This window comes from Haliotis rubra, unplaced genomic scaffold (assembly GCF_003918875.1).
Source record: "Haliotis rubra isolate DU_JTF1 unplaced genomic scaffold, ASM391887v1 Scf119, whole genome shotgun sequence".
In the NCBI taxonomy this organism is placed as follows: Eukaryota; Metazoa; Mollusca; class Gastropoda; order Lepetellida; family Haliotidae; genus Haliotis; species Haliotis rubra.
Genome location: NW_025765103.1, coordinates 459,354 through 474,427, shown reverse-complemented (window position 1 = coordinate 474,427; position 15,074 = coordinate 459,354). Strand labels below are relative to the sequence as shown.

The following is a 15,074-nucleotide window of genomic DNA, read 5'->3' as shown; positions in this document are numbered from 1 at the left end:
AAGTACTGATATTATGGAATATCCAAATGTTCAGCTGCTCCAACTCATACAGAGTGCAGGCTACACAGTATAATGGAAGGCGTTACATTTTACAAATATTCAGCTATTACCCGTTCAGCTATATGACGTTTGTTTTGTCTGGCGCAGATATATATATATATATACTGTATATATTATTATATGTGTGCGTTGTGATAGTCACCATCAATCATAAATCTCAACATTCTGTTGGTAAGGGGTGGGGGGGTAGCCTAGTGGTTAAAGCGTTCGCTCGTCACGACGAAGACCCGGGTTCGATTCCCCACATGGCATAATGTGTGAAGCCCATTTCTTGTGTTCCCCCGCCGTGATATTGCTGGAATATTGCTAAAAGCGGGGTAAAACTAAACCCCCTCACTCACTCTTTTTGGTAAAGCAGATAATGGATGTGTGTTATTGTTTCAGCGGTCCCAGATCTACATCGGTATTCAGAAGGAGGCCAACAAGGCAAGGACGGAGGTCCTCGAGAACACTGTGTTATTCTGTTTCGCCAGGGGATTTGACTCCAACTTCGATGGCCAGTATCTAGACGCGGACAGCTTCAGGGTAGGAAAGAGTGAATATTCCTTAACGCCGTTTGAAGTTATTTGTGGCGAGACATGTGTTAGTTGGTCCAGGAAGGAATGCCCAGATTGTCGTCTACAGTGGTTCTTCAGCATCCCGCCCAGGAAATGAACACCATACGTTTTGAAGTGGGATAGTTTGGATATATAGGGTACAGATACTGATGTTTAATACATCATTAATATCTGTAATGCCACGGGCTGGTCATCAGGTAAACGCATCTCAGTTCACTGTGCACAGTTGTGTCCCTCATATGTATCAGGGTTCGCTGATCGTTGGCCCGAATCCCAAATGTTCCACGTCATGGTCATGTGAGTTACACAAAGTCTCTACTCTAAGCATCCCCAGGGGTTTAACCCCGTGTGCGGCTGACACACCATGTTTCCGTCAGTCACAGAACTGAAACATCCACTTGTGTTTCTTCCACATTCAAGTGTAGAATAACTGATGTATATTCAAGGGTATGGCTAACCACGGACAAGAAGATATTAACTGAAGCGGATATAAAATATTCGTAAACTACATTCCTTTACTATATACGCCAACGGATGGATATTTGAACTAACTGTTTCACCAAATGTATTGAAAAATCTATCATTTTGAATTTTGGATATAATAATTCCATTATTCAGATACATTTTGTTTCAGATACATATGTTATCGGGTTAATGATAACTCCAAAATTGATACAATGTTTCAATGAGTTTATTATGTATTATATTGAGATTATATATATTTATCTTTCTTTCATGTTGCAGAGATGCGTTTAAATATAGCATGCTTGTAAACCGCTATAGGCTTGGTACAACCAGTTTGTTCCTTGTTTCAGCGGAATGGCGCGACCCAATACGGCACCGTGAGCGGCACCAACGTCACCATCACGGTATCCCCAGTTGAAGGTCCACTGACACTGACCGGTCCAGTGGCTCGAGTTTTCAACTCGTCGTGTGACGATCTACGCCCTCAGGACATATTTCAGTGGCGTGAGAAAGGTCAGTATGTTGGAGGCACCGTTAATATATCTGTAGTCTGCCATACAGACCCTGAAACAAATATACCCAAGAAAGCCCATGCAAGTCTAGAATATGTGGCAAGTCTAGATTTCCACAGTTTCTGAAAATGAAGAACGTCTCAGGCATCCTCTTCATTATATTTTACTTACATCAACTGTTTTTTCTGTAAAATATGTTCATTTCAGAGACTTGTTATCTGGAACTGTAGGTGTTCACATCCATCTGGAATGTGATATACATAGATCCATACTGACAAAGTTCAAGCTAGAATTCCAAGAGCATAAGACTTTAGCATAACTTTCTTAACAATGTATTTTCGACATGAGTCCTGGTTGATAACAATAACTGGGAAAGGGCGTTCCTAAGTTGGATAACTTGTGCCCAGTCCATTTCATTTTCGAATAAAATATGTTTACAACAAAACAACAATAACTAACGATATTGTTCGTAGGGATGCAACGATACATCGATACATCGGTTTAAATATGTTTATGTATCGTTTACATTTTCAATTGTAATACGTTTTTTGATGTTATGACAGTTATAAATGATTATTGTTCAAGCACAAAGATGGGATATTAGAACTTTTTAACAGTTTTGATCTTTTCATGGACAATTATAAAATATGAAATATTAATGTTCAACATGTAACTTAATTTACGCAATAATGCCGCAAAAACGGGTATCGTGATACGTATCGAATCGTGACATGGGTATCGTGATACCAATCGATTCATGAAACTTATGTATCGTGACATCCCTTAAATGTGTCCGACAATACATGTTTGTCTGTCATGCTTGGGTTTGTTACGCGTGAATATTTGATATTGACCGGGCCAGATATTTCAGCAAGATTCTTGGACCATGATATGTTCCATCAGATAGTATACAGCATTATACACATGTTGGCAGTATAAAGAACAACCACATAGGCCGTGACTGTACATATGTACAGTGACTGTCCATACATCGCCTAATGAAACAACAGTAGGGAAGTGATTGGTTGTTTTGTGATAGGTTCCTTCCTTTGATTTTACAATATGCAACGGATACCTTTATACACGTGTACAACTATTGATCTCAAGAAAGTGCCAACCTATTCGACTGATACCGACTACAACATAAAACAATGGTACTTTAAATGTAATAGATTTGTCCGTGTCACGTTGGCAGATTTCGATATTCATAAAGACCTTCTTATGCTTCTTTCTTGTTCATTACAAGTATAGTAACGTTTTACCCACATCCTCTGCAACCTGCTCTGTTCTGTGAAATTGAGAACTGAAATGCAGTGTAACTAAGAATAAAAACCACAAATGCTACACAAACCTTATAAATTGTTAATTATGTTTTTCATACACCTACAGAGACGGCGTGTGAAGGAAACCAGACAGTCCAACTAGATGCAGAGGATCAACCGGTCTGTCAAAGTTCACGATGCCCGTAAGTAATTGTGTATGAACAAGCTTGTATTCCACACTGTGAAACCTGTGAAGAACAAACCGTCACCAACCAGGACATGCAAACTCAATTTATCATGTGAACAAATGAAGCCAGAGTCCTAACTTACACTGAAACCCCATTTGGTTATCCCTCGGATATGGTTGATCTCTGAGGAAAGGACAGCATTCATTGTATGGATAACAATTTTATCCTTGATGAAAACTTTGTAGAAAATTCAAAGATTAAGTATTCCCTTTCGATATTTTAGTGTTATTCAGTGGATGCGTTATTACTCGATAACTACCAACAACCAAGGTAACAGTACCAGATACATGAAGGCAACTGTAGATGAATCAGATTATCGTATTCAGTGCCTGATAATTCTGACAGTGGTTTTAAAGTAGACACTTTATCAGCGGTTAGGCAGTTTACGATATTTGATTATGTTTGACCAAAATGTTAAAAGTGAAATCCATGTGAGTAATTAAACCAAATACAATTCGTGACCTTTTGCCCCGGAGTCGCAGTCACGTGCTATATTTTGGCATCGGCCTGATTCCAATGGCAGTTTGTTGTTACTAAACATAGCAAGTGTTTGAAATGTGTACAGAATACTTAAAAAATATTCTCTGTATAAATAGAAACTTTGAATATTCTATATTCTATCTACGGTACCTCGCTCTTGGTTTTTCTACAAGGCTTACGCCGGCAAGTATATTTTGCAGCCGTTTCTTGATTTTTATGTTGTTTTAGACTTTTCCCATCTTCCCGAAGGCAGATAACTGGTTGTGAAAGTGAAGTTACACCCTTGCTTAACAAGGCTGGGATTTCATGGCTCGATTGTGGCTCGACCAGTGGCTATTATTATCTATGACCCTTCTGTGTCTATTGACCAATCAGAGTCTATCTTTCATATCACATGCGTTAACTTCACACACAGTGGGGGAGCCCAGTCACAACGATCTGATCGATCATCAAGATCTTTATCGCAATAAAACGGATCTAAACTTTGACAAATTTATCAAGTCATTTGACAACTGTAATAAATATCATGAAAATATTCTGGAAATATCTGCCTAAGCCAATTGACGGTTCACATTCTCTGCAAAGCCTGCAACCGACAGTTTTCTATGACCCGGATGACTATTTCGTTACCCGGCTCTGACTGGGGTGTGTAAAGAGTCGTTTGTCCAGCCAAAATATACATCCATAATTCCAGCCTAGTTCGAGTTATGTCCCCTCCCTCGGGAATATAAAAGTTTTCTTTGGGTTTAGAACACAGATGAAACACTTTCCATCGGAAACACACGGGGTCGGCGATGAAAGGGTCTTCAGTTGGGAATTGTTTGGTTTCACTATATGGTGAAATGTAAAACGTGAAGATCAGAAATATAACTGAGGCTTTTACCTCGAGCATGGGTCTAGATCGTCAAACAAAACCGTGAATATGTGATTAGATAACTAACGCGACAGGCGAATCGACTGGATCCGCTGATTGTAAAACCCGAAACACTGACATGACGGTGGAACAATCTTCATAAAGAGTTCAAACCGGACTCGCTCTTCTCGCATATCCTGACCATGCGCCCGTGTTTTTATCGTGATAACAGTACCCCCTACAGCTGTATTGATTCCTGTTGTGATGATCATATGTATTCCATGCCCCATAAGCTCCTTGTGTATCCTGAAGTTTTAAAGGGCAACCACCGCATCGAAACACCGCGACAGAAGACGCCATTTGTTAATAGTAGATGAATATTCAAAGATATTTTTGCATGTTTACTTTCGTACCCCATGAGGATTCCAGATTCAGTGCTACAGTCTACCAACGGTGTTTTCTTACACAACATACAACCAGAATGACTGAAATGTTGTTAAAAACGGCGCCACACCCAACACAACCATTTCTTCTGTCACCCGTGAAGGTCCGGGCTAGAATATTGATCTTCAGTAATCCATGCTTGTCGTAAGAGGCGACTAACGGGATCGGGTGGTCAGGCTTGCTGACTTGGTTGACACATGTCATCGGTTCCCAATTGCGCAGATTGATGTTCATGCTGTTGATCACTGGATTCTCTGGTCCAGACTCGATTATTTACAGACCGCCGCCATATAGCTGGAATATTGACGAGTGCGGCGTAAAACTAATGGTTTTCTCATTGCCACCTGGTTCATCTTTCAGCATCTACGACGAATCTCGACCTTTGACGACCAGACAAGCATGCAAAAAGTTCAGACGCTGCAACTCAATCATGGGCCAGTGCGACAGGGTGTGGACTCGGCAGAACCCCTACAACGGGCAACCTTATTGCAACTGTCGCCAGCAGCTGGCAGACGACGCATCAGCGGTCATGTGTCCGAACGCCAGCATTGACCAGGCGGAGTGTGAATCCCCCAGAAGAAGAGCCGAAGACCTGTCCAATCAAAGCCCATGTTTGTGTCAGTACAGGATTAGAAGGATACACCCTTATCTGAGACGGTCACGTGATTCAGCGTGGCAGCTGGATACGCTAAGCGTCACTGGGCCAGCACCCAGAAAAGAGCACTGTTCTTGTGCACGAGCTGTTTAGGCTCCCCTAAATACCATGTGTACAATCTACAAACGTCTCCTTGCCATCTTAGGTGTTCCAGGGATGACTATTTTCACATTTATACATCGTTGAAGGTGAAGATAGAAATGTCTTGTAATACTGAGGGTGATGCGTATATACTGATGTGACGATATAGCGAGTTATGTAACGTGGTGATCAGGGTAGCAAATAGGGAGGATATTAATGACATAAATATACATACCTGCTACAGTTGACAATTACGTTAGGCGAGAAATAATAATTTAATTTTGATCATACGGTATACTCTACCAAAGTTATTAATTGTAATTGTTTGTGGTAACGCCCGTTTCAACATGTCATACGAAGTTTATATCGAACATACAAAAGTTTTGAATGTATTGATATTCCTCCTTAATTTATGAAGTTATACGAGTTAACTGACTTGGAGATGTGTTCTAAATAGAGGCAGATATTCAGCAGGTGTGTGTCACATCTGCGCTCGGTGTTATAGCGAGGACCACTTGATATAACGGGGTAGGCACAAATGGTAGGGTCGACGGTTTATGTGAGTAATCTGTACTTATTTCAATGTTTCAATCAGAGAACGCATGTTCACTTTCGATTCCTGTACTGGTATGGTGAGACAGGTAATAACGTTATAAACTGAGGTCATCCCACAATCCGTCACCCACCCCCTTGACCCTTCACCCGCCCCTCAACTCTACACCCACCCCCTTGACCATTCACCCAGTCTTCTCAGTTTCACAGTTTGTGAAGCCACCAGCGGTGGTACGTGAGAAAAGTACAATATATATTCACAAATGATAATATAATCAAGGTGACAGGAATACAAGGTAAATACGTTAGTGAGTGATATTTTAATGAAATATGACAGAATTAAGTTTATATGAGGTTTACTTTAAGTTTTATTCGAACTTGCATCCTTCGTGCTCTCAAGGAGGTCTGAGATACACATGCGTTCCACAACCCCTAACCCACAGCCCCTCAACTTCACCTCCACCCCTGTATCCCGACCCAACCCAGACCCAGTAACAACTGAACGAGCCGGGATGTTCTCAGTATGTTATGGAGTTGAGTCGGTTTCAATGCGGCATTACTTGATATATTAACGAAACACCGGACAGCAGTAACAGTTCAGCTTTGAATACAAGCATAATTGTTCCTTTCGCCTTTCTGCAGTGTATACTATAGTCTGTATATTTGTACATATATCTGCCTAGTGTATTCATCATGCGCTATGCCTTAACCTGTAGTTAAGCTAACAGTTTTCATTAGTGCTTCATTATGGCCATGAAACAATGCACAGTGTGTTATCATGTTCAGAGTACATGTTGTTTAAGGGTTTTAGATTTTATGCATGAATAACAGAGAATCTTCGATTTATCGACTGAATTATTCAAACGAACCCATATCCCGCTGTGATTGTTTACACTGGTAATTCTTTTTAATACAATTGTCTATTTTGAACATATGCTACTTTATCCACCATGCTACACTTTGTCCACTATATACTCTTACTGGTGTGTACACGAGGTCTTCAGGACAGGTGCTGCTAGGAGGGACTATCGTTACCACTGGAATCGGTTTAGGCAGCTAACAACCGGGTTTGTTGACATGGTGACGTTATGTCATGTGTTACACGACACGTACATTAACATGAGACATTGTGTACGTTTTGAAGTTTAGACCTATTAAAGAATGTATTTCCTTCTTTATGAAAAGACATGCAACAAGTTAAGGACAACTTTTTTCCTCTTCGTGACGACGCTGCATTGCTGCTTCTTGCCCTCTCACAGGTAAACTAGGTATTCGATGTTTTCCGTGGAATTTGTTTTCTGTACTGTGACAATTCCCTCCACGTCACTGATGCTGTCAATAGTCTCCACGTGACTGATACTCTCAATAGTCTCCACGTGACTGATATTGTCAATAGTCTCCACGTGACTCATACTGTCAATAGTCTCCACGTGACTGATACCGTCAATAGTCTCCACGTGACTGATACTGTCAATAGTCGCCACGTGACTGGTACTGTCAATAGTCTCCACGTCACTGATACTGTCAATAGTCTCCACGTCACTGATACTGTCAATAGTGTCCACGTCACTGATACTGTCAATAGTGTCCACGTGACTGATACTGTCAATAGTGTCCACGTCACTGATACTGTCAATAGTCGCCACGTGACTGATACTGTCAATAGTCGCCACGTCACTGATACTGTCAATAGTGTCCACGTCACTGATACAGTCAATAGTCTCCACGTCACTGATACTGTCAATAGTCTCCACGTCACTGATACCACGTCACTGATACTGTCAATAGTCTCCACGTCACTGATACTGTCAATAGTGTCCACGTCACTGATACTGTCAATAGTGTCCACGTCACTGATATTGTCAATAGTGTCCACGTCACTGATATTGTCAATAGTCTCCACGTGACTGATACTGTCAATAGTGTCCACGTGACTGATACTGTCCATAACTTCCATGCCACGACAAGACTGTATACAACTATGATCTAGGGTCATATATTAACTTGCCTTCTCCATCCCGTGTTTACACTGTATATATTTCCTCTACAAGCTTGTATAGTGTTTTTCTGTAATTGAGCATATATGTATTATCTTCCTATGTTAATATTCCCTATGTCCATGATGTTGTCAAGATTTCAATAAACATTACACGATCACCATGCTGTATTGTTGTTTAGTGGAGAATATATATAGACATATGGTGATGGAAGTGAGAATGGTAGCCAGTTAGTGCTGTCGACATATGGTATGAATATGGTAGCCAGTTAGTGCTGTCGACATATGGTGTTAGAAGTGAGGCTGGTAGCCAGTTAGTGCTGTCGACATATGGTGTTAGAAGTGAGTCTGGTAACCAGTTAGTGCTGTCGACATATGGTGTGAATATGGTAGCCAGTTAGTGCTGTCGACATATGGTGTGAGAATGTAGTAGCCAGTTAGTACAGGTAGCCAGTTAGTTATGGTAGCCAGGTTGTCGACATATGGTGTGAGAATGGTAGCCAGTTAGTGCTGTCGACATATGGTGTGAGTATGGTAGCCAGTTAGTGCTGTCGACATATGGTGTGAGTATGGTAGCCAGTTATTGCTGTTGACATATGGTGTGAGTATGGTAGCCAGTTAGTACTGTCGACATATCTTGTGAGTATGGTAGCCAGTATGTGCTGTCGGCATATGATGTGTGTATGGTAGCCAGTTAGTGCTGTCGACATATGGTGTGAGTATGGTAGCCAGTTAGTGCTGTCGACATATGGTGTGTGTATGGTAGCCAGTTAGTGCTGTCGACATATGGTATGAATATGGTAGCCAGTTAGTGCTGTCGACATATGGTGTTAGAAGTGAGGCTGGTAGCCAGTTAGTGCTGTCGACATATGGTGTTAGAAGTGAGTCTGGTAACCAGTTAGTGCTGTCGACATATGGTGTGAATATGGTAGCCAGTTAGTGCTGTCGACATATGGTGTTAGAAGTGAGTATGGTAGCCAGTTATTGTCGACATATGGTGTGAGAATGGTAGCCAGTTAGTGCTGTCGACATATGGTGTGAGTATGGTAGCCAGTTAGTGCTGTCGACATATGGTGTGAGTATGGTAGCCAGTTAGTGCTGTCGACATATGGTGTGAGTATGGTAGCCAGTTAGTGCTGTCGACATATGGTGTGTGAGTATGGTAGCCAGTTAGTGCTGTCGGCATATGGTGTGTGTATGGTAGCCAGTTAGTGCTGTCGACATATGGTGTGTGTATGGTAGCCAGTTAGTGCTGTCGACATATGGTGTGTGTATGGTAGCCAGTTAGTGCTGTCGACATATGGTGTGTATGGTAGCCAGTTAGTGCTGTCGACATATGGTGTGAGTATGGTAGCCAGTTAGTGCTGTCGACATATGGTGTGAAGTTAGTGCTGTATGGTAGCCAGTTAGTGCTGTCGACATATGGTGTTGGAAGTGGTAGCCAGTTAGTGCTGTCGACATATGGTGTTGATGGTGTGAAGTATATGGTAGCCAGTTAGTGCTGTCGACATATGGTGTTGGAAGTATGGTAGCCAGTTAGTGCTGTCGACATATGGTGTTGGAAGTAAGTATGGTAGCCAGTTAGTGCTGTCGACATATGGTGTTGGAAGTAAGTATGGTAGCCAGTTAGTGCTGTCGACATATGGTGTTGGAAGTAAGTATGGTAGTCAGTTAGTGCTGTCGACATATGGTGTGAGTATGGTAGCCAGTTAGTGCTGTCGACATATGGTGTTGGAAGTAAGTATGGTAGTCAGTTAGTGCTGTCGACATATGGTGTTGGAAGTAAGTATGGTAGCCAGTTAGTGCTGTCGACATATGGTGTTGGAAGTAAGTATGGTAATCAGTTAGTGCTGTCGACATATGGTGTTGGAAGTAAGTATGGTAGTCAGTTAGTGCTGTCGACATATTGTGTTGGAAATGAGATAGCATGCTCTTACAACGCGTGTTGGCCAGTACTGTGAGCACGTCGAAATCAGTACTTCTAGTATACTTCAGCAGTTATCATGAGCATAGTATATACAGCCCGAGAGATCTTTGAGATGAGACACTCTGTTATCAGACACACTGACAGTTATCTGTTGCAGTCACTCTGCTGCTGCTGCACTGTGGAACACTCTTCCTCACAGCCCCAGATCTGCAGCAACCCTCGACCAGTTCAAGAGACCCCTAATGGGGAACATTCCTGGAGTTGCGCCCCGTTGCCCGCTTGGAGCGCTGCGGTAGTTACGGTCCAACAGCAGCTGTCACTCTGATACTGGCATATAGGCCTGCCTATCGGCCAAGCCAAAACTTAAATCGACATTAAACCTACTTTTTACTCTGTGGTTCTTATATTACGAATTACGGAAGCTGGAAGTTGCCCCGACCGAAGACTGTTGTCAAAGCACTAAGAACTAGGGTGTCTGGACGAAAAATAATGCTAATAGAACGGTACTGCAGTTATTGTAATATTGCCGTTTATCGGAATTTCTTATCGAGTAGTTGCTTTGTAAATTCGTCAAACCATTTACACCCTATTATGTCACATTACACAGAGCATTAATGCCGTCGTAATAGTTGTTAGAACATAGGATTAGTGTACACTGAAATTAGCGTTAGACAAATAACGTTAGCATCAGAGACCATATAATAGAATGGTCTCTGTTAGCATTGACCTGATTACGCGCACAACGTAAGTGCTTCAGTTTTCGTTCAAGTAAACAAACTATTCTCATAGCCTATAACGCTTTTGGATGCAATGGAAAGAGGAAATGCTATGGCAACGGATCGTTTTCGAGAGGATTTGAAACATAAATAAGTTTTATCGAATTAACGACTCGTTGACAATGTGTTCAACAAAATATATTACACCCATTCACACGATAAATAAGCACACAACTTCCGGTTTATAGTTTCTACATACATGTTTAAGTACCGTTAATAAATAATGGGGTGGGGGTTGATGATGATTTTTAAGGAGAAGCATGTACAATGTGAATGATCTCCCTACAATTCATGTACAAAGTAAGTGACACCCCCTTTGCATATGTCATATTCAAAATCAATTACAAACACACATTACCACCTCCACACACACAAATAATTTTAAGCATAATCTTTTTTATGTACAAATTTGCTTACCCCCCTAGTACATGTGTACAAATTTGATGACCTCCACCTTTCCAGAACAAAATAGGTGATCCCCCTTAAATTCATCATCACCTCACACTCCACATCCCCCAAATATATTATGAACCCTTAGGCCATTATTCAACCCCCCAAATGTACAGTAAATTGGCATATTGCTTGCACAATATATTTCTAAGTATCATTTGGGACCCCACCCCAATCTGTACCATTTTAAAGGCTGTCTCTTCTCAACACAAATAACCAGTACCTAAATGACAGATCACATTTTGAAAACACAAGAATAGTATTTGAAATTGTGTTTCAGGTGTTGTAAAATAATGTAACTAAGCATGAGTGAAATACTGAAATATTATAAACACATTGAACCATTACTGGAGGTCTGAACTATCTGATGTCAGAAGCAAGAGGGTACCGGGTTTATTGTCTTTTAAGGTGGGAGCCTTTTAAATTTGAATACAAATATTTCACATTTGTTATTCCAGCATTTGTGAAGGGTTTGCAAATTACATCAAGGCTCATCACAATTATAATTGACTCACAGTATCAGTGAACACAGTGTGTATTTGAAATACTGAAACAAGGAATACTTTAGCTTTTGAATGGTAGTCTAAATGGTACAATCGAGATTCTACAATACTTACGATTACCCCTCATGTGTCAATTATCATCAGACAAAAATCAACAAAGTCTCGGTTGTGACTTCAGTTTTTATTGTTCAACATATTATATTCTGCATGTATGGACATTCATAAATATAGACATACATACAGTAACAAATGATGGTCTCCTTTGAAGAACCTTAATTAACACTTACATCAGATGTATGTTGATGTTTTCCACACTGATAATCATACTGTCAATATTACTGTACAGATAATTTAGGTGACATGCATATGCACCAAAAATGGAAGTACAACAGTGAAGTCTGAATAGTTTGACAGTCCTGTGTAAATGATAATTGCTGCAGCACTAAGCACAATAGTTAGTACTGGAAACACTGCATGTTTGTCTCTGTGTTGATATACAGTAACTTTCATATTTGGCCTGTGACCAGTCTGGAGAGAAAATGTTTGGCTCAATATTCTTGCCATCAAAATCATCATGGGTGACTGTTTCCTCCCCAGCGACCTCACTGATGTTACATTCAACATCACAAGTATCCACCAGCATTAAGTGGGTCAGCTGATACAGTCCAGGGAAAGAATTGGTCATACAACATCTGTTTCTCTCTGTTGCCTCAGACATGTTCATCCTTGAAAACATCAGTGGAGTATTACTATCCAAACTGATACAGGGTAATATTATCTCATGACTGCCAGTTATGAGAAAATGTATCATTATCAGATTTAAGTTACTATTGTGGAGAAAGACGTGTCACACAATGAACATTTTCATTCGGATAGGTCAAAGGTGGAAAACATTATTCTTAACAAATGTTTCAACTATGGAGAAGCATAATTTAAATATGCTGACATGTTTTCCTTCTCTGAGTGGCATTTAGAAGTTGGTGTGATGAACAACAAGGAGAGTTCTATGGATACTTCTTTAATATAATATGAGCCACATTGTGGTGTAGCTACTAACACCGTTATCAAGCAAGTAACTCTCCTCATTAATGTTTTTTTTCTTTAGGGAGATATGTCTGATACAAAGAAGTGTGTTCAACAAGTACACCAGACATTATTCAGACAAATTCATACCAAAAGTAAACAAACATTAACCTGTATCATGTGTATTCTGGAATCACCTGGGCCTCATCTTTGTGGACAACAGACACCTGTATAGAGATGTAATATGATGTATAAAGGGAAAAGTCAATTGTGTATTAGCATTCTTGATAAACTTTTAAATAAACTCAACAATGAAGGGAGCAAAAGTGTTATTGTCAAACATAAACAACTTTGCAAACATGTATATAATGATGTTAACTTGCTTTTTACACAGGTTCACATGAAAATTTACTTATGAAATGCCAATTACCTTAAAACATTAAAAATAATAAATTGGGGTCTGTTCCAATTTACTTGCCTACTCTACCTACCTGTCATCAGGATATATACGCATATGTGGAAATATCCCATACATTAGAATTTTAAGTAGATTACTCAATGTAACTCAGTGTCAAACTGACAACTGTATTTAAGATGCATGACCAGGTGCTGTATGGGAGAAGACAAGCAGGTAAAATCAACAGGCCATATCAAGTGATGAATGCTTTGCTAATATATAATTGAAATATAGTTGAAAATTAATTCAATAGATTAACCTGAATTTAGAATCCAATAGCTGTGTTCAAGTACGGTGGAAAATGTTGAACCAACGTGGTAAGACTTCCGCCCGTATCCCCCCTAAATTATAACGATGAGGAAATATTTCTTTGAGTGGCATTTTAAGAAGTTGGACATGTCTTTCAGTATGTTCAGATTCAATTAAAGAAATATGTTAAAATTCATCCTTATCAGCTGAGAAATATACATTCAGGTGATATGGTTTGACTAGAATGAAATTTAAGGGGGGATACGGGCGGAAGTCTTTCCCCTCTTGAAGCAACACATTCTTTTTCCCTGAATTGATTCAAAATCCCTGCTCGTAATTTCGGTTGGCATGCACGTTAACTAAATTTGGCAAGGAAAAAACAATAACAACGTTTTATTCAAACTGTAAATGTTACAAAATACGTGGTACTTACCATAATTAGTTACAGTAACGAAATCGCTCTGTAAGAAGTGGAAATGGCACACAACACTGAGAGTGAGACCAGCGAGAGCTGGCGGCTACCTCGTCATGCTTTTGTTTCATTCGTCGCTACTTCGAATGATAGTCAACCACCACTTCAGCAAGTTTTGACCTCTCGGACACGTCGAACCTCTATTGCAGCATCCAGGCACGGCAGCACGTTTCAGCCATCGTAATATTGCTGCGCATTTGAAATCGACCGTGCGACAAACTTTGAACGCCATCATTATGCCGGAAGTACACTTAGGACCGTAGTGATTGGCGCCATCTATTGGCGAAGCTGTAAAGGGAGATAACTGAGGAATGTTCCCCATTAGCTTCACAAATTCACAATTTGGTTTTTATGCTACAGCGCCACTGAGCAGCACTGGTAGGACATTAGGCAGAATATACGCGCAATTTTGTTATTGTTGTTACTGCATCTGACGGAGGGAGCACCTTTAGAATACTGCAGCACATCTTCTCGTGAGGACGATCTCTGCCGTAGGTCACGTGTCATTAAGACAAGCAGCCAGTTTGTGAGAACCCGTCGGACGCCAACCCGCTCGACAGCTAACCGACTGAGTTACGTCCACACTGTTGCGCAATGTGCAAATTTATCGAGTCACTCCTGTGACGTCACGGAAATGAACGGAAAGAGTCGAATAGGTCACAGACAATTACGAATGCTACGGGTAGACTTGGTGTCTCGTGATTTTATTCTTCGGACAATTGCCGAATGGATCCGAAGCCATTTGGCACACTCGTCCCATTCCGTAATCTACAAATTAACGTGTGGCGTGGAATGGACCGATATGCCTCAAACTGAAAAGGGTTGTTGACGTCAGGCGTCAGACGTATGTTTCACGGTGCATGCATGAATGACGCGCTTTTATATAAATTGGTGATTTTGTGACAGAAAAGTGATGTAGGGAACACTGTAAGGATAATGTGGATCGCACTAAGGAACGAGGGAGACATGAGCATGTGTAGTGACGGCACGAGGGTGAGTTAGCCTTCGAATCATTACTTTACAAAATTTATGTTGCGTGTGAAATTTCCATT

General features: G+C 40.7%; 1 protein-coding gene and 1 long non-coding RNA gene across 2 annotated transcripts; both read right to left on the bottom strand.

Annotated features, from left to right (window-relative positions):
- Window positions 1-7,422: 7,422 nt before the first annotated feature.
- LOC124260944 (uncharacterized protein PF11_0213-like) lies at window positions 7,423-8,126 on the bottom strand. The gene is made up of 2 exons (XM_046695279.1): window positions 7,924-8,126; window positions 7,423-7,873 (listed from the first exon to the last, which is right to left on the bottom strand). Exons 1-2 carry the CDS (start codon window positions 8,124-8,126, stop codon window positions 7,423-7,425), a joined length of 654 nt encoding a protein of 217 aa, XP_046551235.1.
- Window positions 8,127-12,405: 4,279 nt separating this feature from the next.
- Window positions 12,406-14,170, bottom strand: LOC124260877. The gene is made up of 3 exons (XR_006894200.1): window positions 13,984-14,170; window positions 13,016-13,071; window positions 12,406-12,546 (listed from the first exon to the last, which is right to left on the bottom strand). It is a non-coding gene; the product is annotated as an uncharacterized LOC124260877 (long non-coding RNA).
- Between the last annotated feature and the right edge of the window lie 904 nt (window positions 14,171-15,074).

Bases quoted from the DNA above. Each gene is read 5' to 3' on its own strand.
- LOC124260944 (XM_046695279.1), bottom strand. From the start codon at position 8,126: ATGGAAGTTATGGACAGTATCAGTCACGTGGACACTATTGACAGTATC. The intron at 7,874-7,923 runs GTGGAGACTATT...TGACTGTATCAG, and splicing joins AGTGACGTGGTATCAGTGAC to TGACGTGGACACTATTGACA.